At 48.9% G+C, this 16,263-nt stretch overlaps 1 protein-coding gene across 2 annotated transcripts in view; it reads right to left on the reverse strand.

The window, feature by feature from the left end:
• Positions 1-3,631: 3,631 nt before the first annotated feature.
• LOC138447643 (G-protein coupled receptor 54-like) overlaps positions 3,632-16,263 on the reverse strand; it is a 501,667-nt gene continuing 489,035 nt past the window's right edge. For both annotated transcript variants that reach the window (XM_069603859.1, XM_069603858.1), the window contains one exon: positions 3,632-4,936. In XM_069603859.1, the coding sequence (XP_069459960.1) occupies positions 4,577-4,936 (360 nt within the window). In that variant the 3' untranslated portion in view covers positions 3,632-4,576. The remainder of the gene's footprint in view (positions 4,937-16,263) is intronic.

Consider the following 16,263-nt stretch of genomic DNA (forward strand, 5'->3'; position numbering starts at 1 on the left):
GTAAGACTAAGATCCTTCTCATTGGGACCCCAGCTTGTTTGTTCCCTCCTATTCTCTGGCCGCCCCTCCCTGAAGCCCCTCCCCTGCCCCTCTTATGAGGAAAAACACCTTTGTGTCATCTTTGTCTCCTCTTTCTCCTTTTATCCTCACATCACAGACCTTGCAAAGGAGGCCCACTTTCAGCTGCACCTCCTCAGAGGCATTCTCCCTTTCCTCACCTTCCCCCAAGAAACTCAATTAGGGTCATTACGACCCAGGCGGTAAGTACACCAACTTTACCACCATGGTGTAAACTAGGTTTACACCATGGTGGATGGTGGATTTACCGCCCCATTCCAAGGTGAGTGGGGCGGTAAATCCCCATTTCCCATTTACCCTTCCCCATTCCCATTTTTGCCCCATAGGGCATAATGGGAGTGGCGAAGGCGCTAATTACGGCACCGTAAATTACGGTGCCGTAATTAGCACCAAGGCGGTTTAGCGCCATGGATTTTAAAGCCTGCTAAAAGCATCCGTTAAAATTGGAATCAGGCGTTAAGGGTTAACAACGGCGTTAACCCTTAATGCCTGAGTTGTAATGAGGCCCAATGTCTCCAGAGCTCTGGTCCTCTCCAGGCTGGACTAATGCAACAGCTCTTCCTTAATCTGCCAAAATCCTCTCTTTGCTCCCTTCAAGTAATCCAGAATAGGACTGCGAGATGTATCTTTGGCCTGAAGCCCAGGGACTGTATATCTCCAGCCATATAATCTCTTCACTGTATCCCGGTTGTTGTGAGGACAAAGTCTGAGACACTCTGCATCATCCACAAGGCTTTTTGGGGCCTAGAACCCCACAACATCCAAATCTCACTCCCTAAATACCTCCCTGCTAGAGTCCTTCAGTCTTCTAGCTCCAAATCTCTGAAGATCAGATGCTTTTCCAAGCAGAGAGTGGGGGTCCGATCTCTCTCTTTCGACTGAGCCTCCTCTCTCGAATGGCCTCCCTGACTCTTTCAGGCTGGAGCCAGATCTCCTTAAGTTCCGGAAGCTTCTCAAGACCCTCCTTTTTTCTTCTTCCTTCCCTCTCCCCCTCCCCTGACAATGTCCCCTTTAAAGCATTTTGACTGGCTGCCTGGTTCCTGCTGATTCATAATACAGGGCACCAGGCCCTCTTTGTCCAGTCTACCCCAGCACCTCAATCTCCCCTGATATCCCCAAACCTGCACTTGCGCTACCAAGCTCACTCCCCCTGGCCTAGCCTGGCGGGGCCTGCACCCCTACTGAGCCCAGCTAGCCCCGACCTCGCACTTAGCATGTGGCCCTTCCTTCCCTGCACTCCCTGCTATCCTCTGGCACTCGTCCATCTGGACTCCCTCTAGCACTTCCCTAGCCCAGGCACCCTCTTACCGCCCTCCTCTATCCCCTCCCAACACTCATGCGTTCTCCACTCCGACCTCACTTCCTTTCCCTCCTTACCCTTAGCGTTTTCCGCTCTTACTGGCACTGTACCCCACCGCCCCACTTCCCTGCACTTCTGCACTTGCATGAACCGAATGTCACAAGGCCTAGTAGGAAAGTTTTTTGTTATTCTTCATCCCTTGCCCCCCCCACCCCCTTTTGTCTTGTTGTGTCATGGAACACCATTTTCTGTATAGGCGCATTATAAATATCCAATAAATAAATAAATAGATGAAAACGTTGCATCAGTGAAAGTGCAATTTGCACTAGGGCAAACTTGCCCTTGTCCAAAAACACTTTCTCTAAATGCACTTTTGCCTCAAGATAATGTTTTCCATGATCATAGTTCTGGTGCAAGAATGCATAGAAAGAGTAGGTTGGTTGCATTGAAACACTGTTTGCCCTGGTGCACGCTGCACTTCCCAATATCGCAGTGATCTTGTAGCACTCAATTCCATTCCATTATGAACTGACTGGTGCGTAAATAATTATTGATGTTGTTTTGATGTCTCTCTGGTAGGTTTGAAGAATTGAAGAAGCCCTTCTACCATATCAAATGGGAGTAGTATAGGGAATTTCGTTTACAAGCCACACATGTCACAGTGTCATCTAATAGCCAGAGTTGAAATGTCACATCTAGTTCAGAGCCACATAACAATGCATTGTGGGTATACAACGGAAATAAACACAGTAGTCGGACAGAGGAAGGAATCTTGGCTGCTCTCTTGAAGCACACAGGCACATCAGACCCATGTTTATCTGAAGGCAGACTTGCAGAGCGTCCCCTTCAGACTGAATTCACAGAGGTCACTCTGCTAATACAGCACTGCTATCAGGCATTTATAAATACCCGCTTAGTCGCACATCGTTGGATGATCGGCAAGGACTTCCATTGCCATTTCATGGACTGTACTTTGGGATCCAGCTTCTTGTTCTTCGACCTTGGAGACTCTGTTGTATTGATTTGCGCATGTGTTTATTCTGTTCCCAATTGTGCCTGTGTTGCCCAAGCTAGAAGGCAGGACAGCCAACGTGCTGTTCTCTATGTGAAGAATGTCACGAGGTATACTAATACGCGTCCCCCATTTATCCTATTCCTTGACCCCATGCTATAGATCCACACCTTTGCATAGACATGCTCACGATTGCTTTAGTATGTTTACTGCTGCATTTTATAAATGCTTTCATCAGGCCTACCCACTTCCTCCTTCTTTCAGACAATACTGATTCCCACTCTGGTCATTTCTAAATCAGGCATGACGCCATCTTGTTTTGGGACTGCCTCTAATGTATCTCATCCGTTTCAGCGGTGAGGTGACCAGAACTGGGATCAATTTATTCTAGATGAGGCTCTTCCTGTGTTTTATACAATGGTCATACAACTGATTTTCCTGTTGTTTTTACCATTCCCTACACTCCCAAAATGTTCACTAGTTGTCAGCACAAACTGGTTTGAAAGTATGAGGTCAATGAATAGGATGGCCCTAGACATCTCCCTCATCTTGTACTCCATGCAAGGAATACCTTCCAATCTCGGACGTAGCTGGTTTGGGCCTTATTTGCCACCTCAGTTTTAATTAAATCCAATCTAATCATGTTCTAATCCTTCATGATTATCAATTCTGTCGAAGCAACTATGGCCTTTCAATTCATCTCAATGTGTCTAAAGAAGGATCCAGAAAGGATGAAGCATAACATCAAAGCTGGTGGCATCCACTGGCCATGTCCATCTCACTCATGACCTCCATTCCCTTCTCCACTAGCCATCTTCCTCTCCATTGATTATTTCTGCTTTTCATCTCCCTCAGCCCAAATAGGACCCTGTTCGCCTGCAAACTTAACTTTGTCTTCTTTCGGTGAGTCACGCCCTATCCCTGTTTATCACCCCTTGGAAACAGGACATGGTCCTCCCTGTGGCTTATTCTCTATAAACATAAGCTATGCACGTAGGTCTTTAGATAGTGACCTATGATGGCCGCCCTCTTTTCGGTGCTTCATTGTTATTACCTGTAGCTCTGAATATGTAAAATGCACTTGGACACACAACTTTATATATTCATGCAACAGCACAAACACTCTGCTAATTGCATAGTTTTAAGTTCACATCCATTAAACGAAATTGTCAAACACACATCTACCTCTACGAAATGAGGTATGTTATTTTTCTTGCGTCGTTTACCTTGAAATATTTTACAACAGGATTAAATTGGTTTATTGGTTGATTGGCTCTTCAGTGTTCTCTTACACTGTTTTGCAAAATACACAGCAGAATTTCTCTCTCATTGTGTAAAAGAAAGTATTTAAAAAGACACTGCCACCATAAATGATACACCCCTTAAATCACAAAAAGGTAAACACTCTATAAATGGCTTTAAAGCATCATTGATTTTTCCTAGTCTACTCAGAAAGAAATGAGGAGGCAGAGTCTCATCCCGGGATTTAATACACATACTGATTTGAAGTGATTCCTGGACTCGTATAGCACATGATACTCTCAGTTGCTGCTAGCGGGCATTTAGTCAATTGCCTGATGCAAGCATTGGTTCATGGTCATGCCATTTAGCATCTACACACATTGATTGCTTTCAACGCGCGCATGTAACTCCACACTCTATACGCTATCAAAGTTGTTTGGTCCCTCTGTGATGTCGCACAATGAAGCAATCAGGACCACCTCCATTGATACCATAGGCTACCACCTATGCATTCACAAATTCACTGCTTCGAGCAACCACCATTTAAGAGGCGATGGATGGCGAGACAATGAGATGGCAGCGTTGGGTAAAATGCTTAATTAATTTTCCCATATAGCCAAGATTAGACAATCTTTCTTCTGAAAGCATCCGAATGAGTGTCATTTGTTTAGGTAGCAGTACTGCTATTCAAAGCGCATCACGAAAAGTGCTTTGGATGAAGGCGCAGAATAAATGTCCGTTATTTTGATGACATGTATTTGTCGTTGAGTGTCATTGCAGTTCAGTGAGTTCAGAACGCCACTTCCTTAAGGATGTCTCTCAGGTGCAGCAGGTTCCCCTTGAAAGACCCTCCTTTGCTCTAAGTGCAAGCACGTGTCAGCACAATGGGGATCCCAGAGTGTGTTGAACATTGGTGACTTAGAGGCTCTAGCGTTCAGAGGACATTATGTGTCCTCAGTCACAAACTTCATCTCTGCATTCCTAGAGCCTGACAGCATCGTGCTGTCCCGGACTCTTCTCCGGAACAGGAAGGGGAAGGCTTTCTTGAAGGACTTCCTGAAGCTGTCCCCCATGAAGGCATACACAATGGGGTTGATGGAGGAGTTGGCGTACGACATGCAGTTGGCCCAGGTTTTGATCTTGTATGTCTCGTAGTTGGCCTGGAAGTTCTTGTAGAAGCCCTGGAAAAGGATGAAGAGCTGAATTGGGCCCCAGCAGACTGTGAACAGCAAGACAATAACCACCACCATCTTGGATACCTTGGTTCTCATGGCGACAGAGCGTTCCGACAGATGCTGTACCTGCTGAAAGAATTGAGTGCAGTCATTAGTTACATTGATATTGGACATTGCTAAACCTCAATCGGCACAATCATTGCTAGTCATTAGCCAGAAACATCACGGGCAGACTAAGATAGAAGACACTGGCCATTTTGAACCAAGCAAAATAGAGTTCAAATACCATCAATTAGCCAAGATTATAGTCAAGTAGGATTGCTCAATTTCTCAAAAATGTCAAGCACACTTCCAAAGGTTTCAGGGGTGGTTTCTGAAATGAAAGGGGTTCAGTGTCAAGGATGTGCCTTTAAGATTTAGAAGTATAGTATTGTTTTCTGAACATTGTTATAAATTGCAAACACTGATATTTTGGAAATGCAAATGCATTTTGCATTCTGTAACAATTCACAATGGAATATGGACACTCTTGACATTCCAATTAATTGATTGATTTAAGCAGTAACCCTTGAGATGGGGGACATTACTGCCTGGTAATGGCCCACGTTAATGATGGCCCTGGCAACATTGTTAAGGACTAAAAGCCCTGCAGAAAGATCTAAATTAACAGTATAGCACTCTCCTTGAGAAAAGAAATCTTCAATGTACTTGGTTATAAACGATCAAATATTCAAATAGTGAATTACATACATGTATTTGCTTTCCAAATGTGATATATAGGATGTTTGCAAATATTTATAAAAAAATCATAAACAACAACATGAATTCATCATCTTATGCAGTCAGTAACAAATTGTTGAAAAAAGTAATCTACATATAACGTATGTTCAAAGTGAATAGTACATAACTACGCTAACACATAGCATCGAACATATTGAAAGTAGGTTCTATGGTGAGTGACAACAACACACAACACTCAATATTTGCTAAAAGGGTTTGTCCATGTTTGGTATCCTGTTACAACTCAGGTCAACATGTTGCAGAATCGAAATCTCTTCTTCAGTAATGTTCTTCAAAAATACAAAATAAAATAACTATGAGAACTATAATATGATCTAACTTTTAACCTTCTTTCAAAATGTGGTTCGACTGAGGATAGTACAGCAGGCCACAATTCGGGCCAACACAATAGAAATTCGAAGATTTACTAGCCTCATTTGTGTGGTCAGGCATAGGAATAGATTTTTCCATTGCATTTTTCCAATGTTTTTTCCATTGTTTTTGGACATTTGCCTTTTTAAATTCTATTTTGTCACCTGTCTTCTTGAGTACACGTGTACTGTGTCAACTACGTATTTGTTATACAAGTGTTTCATACATTTATTTTGAACAATAGGTATAAGGTAAATAATTGCTTTTCAGATTAGTTGGATTGTAAAACAAACTCATCATTTATAAGTGTTCTTAAAGAAACTGTAACATGCCATTGTAGTACTTCAGCTGCAGTTCATATGTTTTGTAAACATCACTAAACCGAGAACATATCTAGTAGCGGGTGTCAGTACTTTACCTTTTTTTTTTGTTTCTTGACTTCATGGCCGTAGCCAGCTAGTAGGAAGGACTTGGGTATAATGCTGTAATATCTAGAGTTACAAACCAGTAGCCGAATTCCCAATGGATGTTTTCTAATTGTTGAATGGTGTGAGTGGTGTCCTTGATGTAGGAAGTTAAGACTGTGGCTAATGGTTGTAGATGGTCTATGTACTCTGAGATCCTTTCTGTCAGGGAGCCAATACTGTTTATTATTGGATGACATTGTGGTAGATCTAAAAAAGGTTTATGAATTTTTGGTACAAAATATATGGTTGGTAATATTGGATGTGACATTTTCACGTACAGATGTTCTTCTTCCGTTAGTAGTCCTTTGTCTTGCCAGTATGAGCTCATGAGGTGCCAACTTTTTTGTAATTCTGGTATTGGGTTGGAAGTCATTTTTTGATAACATTCATTGTTATTTAAGTGTTCCATAGCTATCTTCACATAATCTTCAGTTTTTAACAAAACAATATTTCCTCCCTTGTCTGCAATTTTGACAGTGATTCCATGATTGTCTTTAAATTGCATTAGAGCTTGTTGTTGGGATTGGCCCAGATTTTGTTTCGTTTTTGGTTTGGTGTCCTTAAATTATAATTCTCTTAAATCTTATTGGCTCGCCTTAAAGAAAAGATCTATAGTGTTGTCAGTTCCCAAGATTGCGACAAATCTAGATCTCAGGTTCACACTGAATTCCTCTGAGAGTCCCAATATGATCCTTTGTTCTTGAGAGAAGGATTCTGTGGTATGGATGTCCACTCAAATATAAAGCACTAGTGAACAGTAAACGGTTGAATGATCAGGCACTATCAAATATTTAGTAAAAAATACATTTAACTAAACACTGCTTTAATCTTATGCAACACACTCAGTGTAAGTACTGACCTAATCTTCAGCACTGTTTGTACCTTTAGGAAGTACTTGGTCTTAATTACTTAAGGATTTTGCATCAAACCATATTACGGTGCAAAGAGAAAATATAACCCGTTAAGGATTTGAGCGGATAAAGTTACCCCACGGTGGCAAACAGATTTGCATATTAGCATAAGGCACCTTGAATCCTAAACATCAGTAAAGCCAAGTGTACTTACATAGTAAGTATACAATATGTAATCTCTAATTGAGTTAAATCAACACATATATGATTGAAGACTACAAATACTGACCCCTATTTGGCTGTATTATTTCTTTCAGATATCTCTAATACAGCTTCATGCAATAAATTGTATACTAATTGGATTTCATATCCAATAATAAATCTATTCTAAGTATTACAATATATCCCCTGAGGAACTGTCACATGTCAGACGGAGAAACACATGTCGGGATAATAGGCAAAGAGGGATGTCATACAAAACGTGTATGACTGCTTTAGATGAATCAGAGTGTGGTAGTTGAATACAGCAAATCCAACACGTGATAAAAGGCAAAGATGTATAATCAAGCATAACCAACAAGAACTCTAGGATTGCACACAAAATGTGTATGATTGCTTCAATTGAATGAAGATAATTTCTCAGAATGTGACAGTTGAATAAAGTCAATTCAACACAACCTGTAAAAACTCAGGGGGTAATTCATAGAAATTAGCGCACAAGTGGTGCACGCGGCTGGCGCACAGCCGCGTGCACCAAAACCCATTTCAGCGCACAGCGTATTCATGGATTTTAACATCCATAACCAGCCGGGGCGCAGAGTGGCGCAGTGACCCTGGAGCAGTGCCAGTTACGCCCCCAACTCCGCCCGTGTGTCATGAACAGCGCACAAATCCAGTACATGGCGCAAAGGCCAGTGGACCAGCATACAGCCCCCCAACCACTAAAACGCATGTAAAACTCCCTGTGCACCCCTCAGAATACGCATACCCCTCTCACACCAGCGAAATCGCGTGTGAAACTCCCTGCGCACCCCTCGAATACATGTACCCCTCTCGCGCTAGTGAAATCGTGTGTAAAACTCCCCGTGCACCCCTTGGAATACACGTACCCCTCTCGCGCTAGCGAAACAGCATGTAAAACTCCTCGTGCACCCCTCGGAATACACGTACCCCGCTCGCGCAAGGTAAATTGCGTGGAAAATGTCCCCGTTGTGGTGTGGGCTGCCTGTGGGGCATGGCCAGGGTGGATGGGCTGCCTGTGGGGTATGGGGAGGGTGGATGGGCAGCCTGCGTGAATTTCATGGGTGCGCGGGAAGTTTCACATGCGATAGGGCCTGTGCGAGTGGGGTATGTGTATTAGTGGGGTACGTGGGGAGTTTCACACGCGATAGGCCCTGTGCGAGCAGGGTTCGTGTATTTGTGGGGTATGCAGGGAGTTTCACACGCGATAGGCCCTGTGCGAGCGGGGTACGTGTATTTGTGGGGTACGCGGGGAGTTTCACACGCAATACTCCATGCGAGAGCGGGGTACGTGTATTTGGGGGGTACACAGGGAGTTTCACATGTGATTTAGCATCGTGGGACCTCCCGGGTGGGCAGTTTCCCCCCTCCCCATGCCCTGCAGGCAGCCCACACCACAGGGGACTACCCTACAACCCTCACCATGCTCTGCAGGCAGCCCACATGGCACCATGCACTTGTGAGCACACTTGTGAGCCCCGACTCATGTCCCCCATGCATCCACCCACCCCCATTGATGGGCACCTGCCAGCAGGCCCCGACTCATGTTCCCCCACCCACTCACCCACCCACCATTGACAGGCACTTGCCAGCAGGCCCTGACTCAGGTCCCCCCACACACTCACCCACGCACCATTGATGGGCACCTGCCAGCAGGCCCCAACTCAAACCCCCTGAACCCCCACCCACCCAACAGTGACGGGCACCTGCCAGCAGGCCCCGACTCTTGTCCCCCTGCACCCCCACCCACCCAGCAGTGATGGGCACCTGCCAGCAGGCCCCGACTCATGTCCCCCTGCACCCCAACCCACCCAGCAGTGATGGGCACCTGCCAGCAGGCCCCGACTCATGTCCCCCTGCACCCCCACCCACCCAGCAGTGACGGGCACCTGCCTGCAGGCCCCGACTCATGTCCTCCTGCACCCCCACCCACCCAGCAGTGACGGGTACCTGCCAGCAGGCCCCGACTCATGTCCTCCTGCACCCTCACCCACCCAGCAGTGACGGGCACCTGCCAGCAGGCCCCACTCATGTCCCCCTGGACCCCCACCCACCCAGCAGTGACGGGCACCTGCCAGCAGGCCCCGACTCATGTGCAATGCCTGCCCCTCTGATGTTGATGGCCCCGAGCCATCATCGCTACCACCTTGAGCCTGCTGCTGCCGTGCATGTTCCCTGCCTGTTGATGCCTCCACGTCCTCCTCTTGCTGGGGTCCAGTTGTTGGGGTGGCCACTAGACCTCCGACTCCCGACTGTGGCAGCGATGTGTCCTCCACCAGCCTGGCCGCCGGGTCAGAAGCAGCTCCACAAGGGTGCCCAGGTGATACTTGGGCCAGAAGATGGCACGGGGGATGACTGGCGCACAGGGGGTTCAGTTGAGGAGGGGGTCGGTACAAGGTCCAGCATACGGAGGAACCCAGCATTGGTGACCCGTCCTAATAGGTTGATGCGGTCAATGAGGCATCCCAAATAACGTGCAAAGTCCTCACGAAAGCCCTGCACATCATCCCGGATGCCACGTTGATGAAACGCCACCCCAGCCAGGACAGGCTCAACACGGTCCCGGATTGCCATGTCCACAGGGAGAGGAAGGCCAGTTGTTGTTTTGCACATCCCCTCCCTGAGAACGGGTCTGGATGAAGGCATCCCTGCTGGTGCGGGATGATGCAGTCACAGGATCGGGGACAGGATTACACACAGGCACCTCCGCGGCCACCTGTGCTGCCCCCTGTCCCTGCCCCTGGACTGCGCCACTAGAACTAGTGGAATCCCCCCTCCAGACCCCATGTGTGGCCCTTCCACGGCCTCCTCCTCAACCAAACCCCCCACCAACCTGGATCACTCCGTGCCATCTTCCTCCATAGGTCCCTGTGGGGTCTCAGCTGCCCCTTCTGCTGCCACGGGCGCGGCACCAGACTCCTCACTCCCCGACGGGATGACAACCTGGGAGGGGAGCTGGACCTTGCATCTCCGGCTGACAGTGCGATCCCTGCCGCTGTGCTCCACAGCACCGTCTCCGCCCTCTTCATCAGTTGACGCTGCAGGCAGGGAGGGACACAACACAGGCATCAGGGCACTGTACAATGGTCTGATACACACATGACAATTGCACATGAGTGGCAGTGTCAAACTTCACACATGGCATCACACTCCCCAACACACATATCATTTCAACCCACACACATGCGCAAATTAACAGGAATCTTGCAGCAGGCAGCACCAATCATACACATACACACATGAAACAGCATGAGCATCCGAAGGTTAGCCTGACGTCACATGCAACACAGGGAGTGCAGAACACATGCACACACGCCACCAGACATACATGCATCTGTACATCTCCACCACCTGCCACAGTGATATCATCGCCATCCATGTCACATCTGCCAATCAGCCTCCTACATGTCAGTGTCACATGCATCCATGGTGTATCACAGTGGGACACATGTCAAATACAGACACATGCACATGTACATTGTGCACATATATGAAGGTGGAACCAGCATCCATTTGTCACACCACAACCATGCCACTGTACATACACAGAAATTTAAACATGTGTGCACCCACACATGCATTTGGCCACCATGCATTTGAACACATACACCATTGATGTGCCTCACACATGACTGGACTCACATGCGACAGGCTCATGTCCCTGTACATACACATACATACATGGGCCTAACAAGACATATGTCCAACCTGCACACTCCTGCCACACCTCAACATGCACAGCGTCCAATCAGTACGCATGTACACTTACCGCTCGATTCCGGATGGGTCTGCCTCTGAAGGATCTGGAGTTGGAGCGCTGGGTCTATGCATTCCAGGACCCTCATCTGGATGTTGGTAAGGTGGACCCGGCACCCCTCTGCATGCTTCACCTTCAAGAGGTGCCAGGCCTTGCTGAGGGTCCTGGACCTGAAGTCCTCCCAGCGCTTCCGGACGTGTTGCATGTCGCGGGCTGCCACCCCCTCCACGTTGATGGCAGCCACGATGTCCTTCCAGATCATCTTCCGTCCTTCATTGTCGGCGCGTGAACTTCCAAAGAAGGCATCATAATGCCCCAGGACTTGCTCCACCAGGATGCCAACTTCATTGGCACTGAAGCTGGCAGCCCTCTGCCTCTCTGCTGGGGGGTTGCCACTGGTGCCAGATGGTGTTGTGTCAGACATGGCAACCCCCGAGGCAGGTGTGGGTGGGCAACTGGGTCCTGGGGCTGGGCTGTGGAGGGATGGCATGCCAGTCGGGAGTCTTCTGTTCCAGCAGGGGTAGTCACAGCAACTGGACCCCTGCAGATGGCTGACGTGCAGGCACCGAACAGCAGGGCACGTGGCCAGCAGGCAGGCAGCAGCAGATGGCAGGTGGGAGTGTGCTCGGGGCTCTGGGGGGCAGGAAAATGGCCTTCTGAGCAGGAGTGTGGTCTTCTGTGTGTTGTCACGTGGCCATTTTACGGAGTGATTTGGCACGTGAAAAAAGTGCACGTCAACGTGTAATTTGAGGAAAGGCCCTTAGCGCGTAAGCGCATCTGTGTTGTAATGTGCGCAGGCGTTTCGCTCCACACGGTGCATGTTGATTGTACACGTGTAAAAACTGCACGTCTGGGTGTCACTGCGTGTAATTCAAGGAAATGCCCTTAGCACGTAAGCGCTTATGTGATGGGATACGCGCAGGTATTTCCCTCAGCACGGGTGCATCCGCACGTGCCAAAAAATCACATAAGCGTGTGAATGTGTGTAATCCGAGGAAAGGGCCTAAGCGCGTAAGAGAAGTGACGCGCACAGGTGTTTCCCTCAGCACAGGTTAAAGTTGAGCAGGGCCAGCAGTTCGCTGTACGTGCCTTTCATGGAGACCGACGTGTGTGTTGCTACTTCGTGTTGTTTCACGCGCCATCACAACTTCACAGTGGATCAAGGATGTATCTCTTCTTTTGGCAGGGGTATTGGCTATGCGTGTTTTTCATTATCATGCTAGTCTGACGGTGAGTCGCACACGCTATTTTTCCCACTGCGGGTCCCCCTGTGTATTGCGTACCCGTTTTCGAGGTCATAGTAGCCTGCATGTCCCACGCGTACGTGTATTTCGTGTCCCTGGGTGCTACCACGTACTGCGGGAGGTTAATTCCACACACGTGGGCTACCGGGGTTGCATGCCCTGGTTTACTGCAGTTTTGGGGTGCCTGAGCATTGTTTGAACCTTCACTTAATCACCAGGGGCACATACAGCCTTGCAGGTGCAGGGGTGCTGTTAACATCTTGTATCCCACCCCCTTCACCCCAATTGTCCAGGACAATTGTCGTGTACACCTCCATTGGCACTACTACATCTGTGCTGGCACTACTACATCTGTGCCATGGCTCTGAGGCCACAAAAGGTGAGGGGTGCCTCAGCTGGGCGTACTCCATGTGGCGGGTGTGGTCAGGGACCTGGCCGGGGTGTCCAGGGAGTAGGGAGACTCCAGGGTGTCCAGGGTGCCTGCAGAGGGGGAGGAGGCAGGGGTGCGCCACTTCAGCACAATGTTGTGCCACGTGTTGGTGCAGTCATGCCATCACCCTCTGCAGCTCCGGGAGATGCAGTTCTTGCATCTGGCACTGGCACCCATGTGACCCAGCAGTCTGTTTCATCGACTGCCACGGGCCCAAGAGGAGTTTTAGTTGCAAGTGCAGCTATGGACACCACCACCCAGGCTCAGGGTCTGCCAGCGCAGTCTGCGTTGGCACCTGAAGAGTCCCTAGAAGATTTCCAGGAGGTCAGGAGGCACACCGTAGGTGCACGCAGGGCTGCCCTGACCGAGGCACGTGTCCCTGGGGCAGTAATATCATCTGGTGCCCTGACTAGCCGGGTGTTGGCAAGTGCATGGGCAGATGCAGCCGACACCACCCCGGTTGTGAGTCTACCATCCAGGATAGGCCCGGTCAATGACCCTGTCACAGCGGATGTTGCTGCGCAGGGTCCATTCCAGGGCACCCAGCAGCTACTGATGCAAGTCAGGGCTTCCGTCCTCGTTCCACCTGCCACTCTCTCGGTTCAACCACCAGCGCAACAGCCCATACTGATCAGGGCGGCATTTGCCAGCAGGGTCAGGACCACTGTACAAGAGGAGGAAGGTTGCACCTGCAGTAGAGACTGGGACCCCAGACACAGGTCCAGCCTCCGGCACATTGAGGAAGAAGCCTTTCTGCGTGCAGGAACTGGACTTCCTTGTGGACTACGTGCCGGACCACAACCGTGATATGCTAGTGGGGCCGAATTGTCAAACTACGGCTGCCCATAGTATGTCCCACCGGAAGCAAGCTGCGGATCATGTGAGTGCATTCGGCCATGAGGTGCGCACAGCTGAAGAGTGCAAAAGTGTTGGGATGACCTCAAATGCAGTACTAAGGCAAAGCGTGCCTCTAATTACAACATGACTCTGGTGACTGGCAGTGGGCCACCACCTGAGGAGGAAGACCTCACTTCGCACGAGTCAGTCGCTGCAGAGTTCATACCAGCAGGAATGGTCGAAGGAGTGGGAGAGATGCTGGACTTTGATGCCCCGTCCAGTGATTGTTGTTGCGTGTTTGTTGAGGCGATGTGTGATTTGCTTGTGTGACTGCCATTACATGTCATGTGTATATGGTTCCCATGTGCAAGTCATGCAATGCTTCAATGATGTGTGCCTGCTGTGCAGGATGCTAGACATGTAGAGCAGATGGGGTCTGTCCTCATGGCCACACTTGCACCCTATTCACATGCTAGTCACCCGGCTGCCCCTCCGGCCCATGTTCCAGCTCACTGGCCCTTCTGCATGTAGCCTGGGGTGTCTTTCCTCTCAGCACTGGGACTATGTCATTGCATGACTGACGTGCATGTGTCTTCTGCCTGCATGCGGGTACTCCACGTAGGCATGATCCCTTGCCCCTCCACCCCCCTTGAAACCCAATTCCACCATAGCACTGGTGTGCATCATGTTGGTGTACTTCAATGGCTTGTTCAAGGATCCTGTGTACATGCAAACTTCCACCAGCCATCCTGCCAGACACATGCAGTGGGGTACATCCTCTGTCCTTGATGCAGGGTGTCTCACTTGGACTGTGCAGATGGCAGATGCTCTGCAGGGACATGAGTGCCCATTCATGCTCCATGTGCATTCCATGCATGCCCCTATGTGTCCTTGACAGGATGATCATAGTAGTACGTGCCCAGGATGACCTACATTTCATGGCATTTGATCATCAATTCCATACCCACTCTGGCTCAGGCCAGCATCACACACAGGTTTAGGGTGTCACAGTCTGTGTGGGGCACAGGCCTCCCCCTGTTTCAGGCCCACTCACTCTGTTCAACTGGTGTAGTGGCTTCTGCACACATGGGTGTACTACTGAGGGTTCATCATGTGTCCTGCTTACTGTCCCATCATCATCTGCTGTGTTGTCAGTTGACTCAGATGATGCAATTGATGCTAGTCAACACTGTCTGGCAATACACAGGTCTATGGTCACCCTTTCGCTGCCATGCAATGCCTCCCTGCATTTTCACTTTGGGGGGGTGGGGGGTTTGCTTGTGGCCCTGCAACCTATTGCATGCACATTGCACGTGATGTCTGAACTTGCCCTTGCACTGCCTTCACGTGTATTGGTAGACTTCTTAATGTACTTGTTCATGTAGATAGTGGGTCACGTACACATGTTCTGCACTGCATCAACCCACTTCTGAGCCGGGTTACACCCTTCTACATGACTACTCACTGATGCAATGCCAAAGTCACCTGGACTGTTTTTCATACCTTCTCTGCCATGTATGCAACAGGCTAAGGTGCATCCTGTGACACATGTACTCCGTATTGGAACTCCCTAGTGGTTGTTTAGATGAGTTTGTTGGTCAATGTGCGGCCTATACCAACTGGCATAGGGCACTGATTGGATGTAGCCTGCCAATCGGGTTGTGATGACTGTGGAGCAACCTTCACGTGTGTATGTGTGCACTTCCACATAAATCAAAGCAAGCAGCGTTACAACTGCTTGCTTTGGTGTATTGGATGCTGGTCATGTTCACAATACAGGTGTATGGGGAAATGGGTGTTTTTGAACGCTTTCACATGTACATGCAAGCAGCTTCAACGTTGTGTGGTGCAACATTGCGAGTACTCACTTATGTGTTTGTGAAAGTGTCCATTTTCACATGTGTCTTCCGCAGCTTTTTTGTTGACTGACTAATATGTAGTTGATAGACGTTTATGCTGGTGAGATTTCTGCATTGCGCACGTTATGTGGAACTGGCATGATCCCAAAGGTTCACACCAGGGGGCAGCAATTGATAACATCGCTGAGAGCATGGAACGTGTGGCCCAATCCATGCTACCCCCTGCTAGGCAGGTGGAACTCCAGCAGCGGGTGGCACAGCCCGCTTGCTCGGGCTGGGCATGGCAGCCTCAGACAGGGCACGCCGGCTGGAATGGTGTATTTGAGTCAAGCAATTTCTGCTCACACAGCAGCACACATGGAGGCCATGATTGTTGACTATGAATCCCTCAAATCTACTCTGGCTGTGCTCATAATGTCCCAGAGGAGGCGGTCAGAGGAGAGGTTGGAGCAGCTAGAGAATACCATCTCAGCTGAGCTACGTGCTTGCCAGGAGGTGTACCATTTGTCCAGCCACGCCATGGAGGAAGAACTCCGTGTTAAGTCTTACCTTGCAAGAGGAAGCACGCGTATCACGCAAGGTTCTACATGCTGACCTACGTGTGATCGCCGAACAGAAC

This window comes from Ambystoma mexicanum, chromosome 3q (assembly GCF_040938575.1).
Source record: "Ambystoma mexicanum isolate Mex_15411 chromosome 3q, UKY_AmexF1_1, whole genome shotgun sequence".
Taxonomy (NCBI): domain Eukaryota; kingdom Metazoa; phylum Chordata; class Amphibia; order Caudata; family Ambystomatidae; genus Ambystoma; species Ambystoma mexicanum.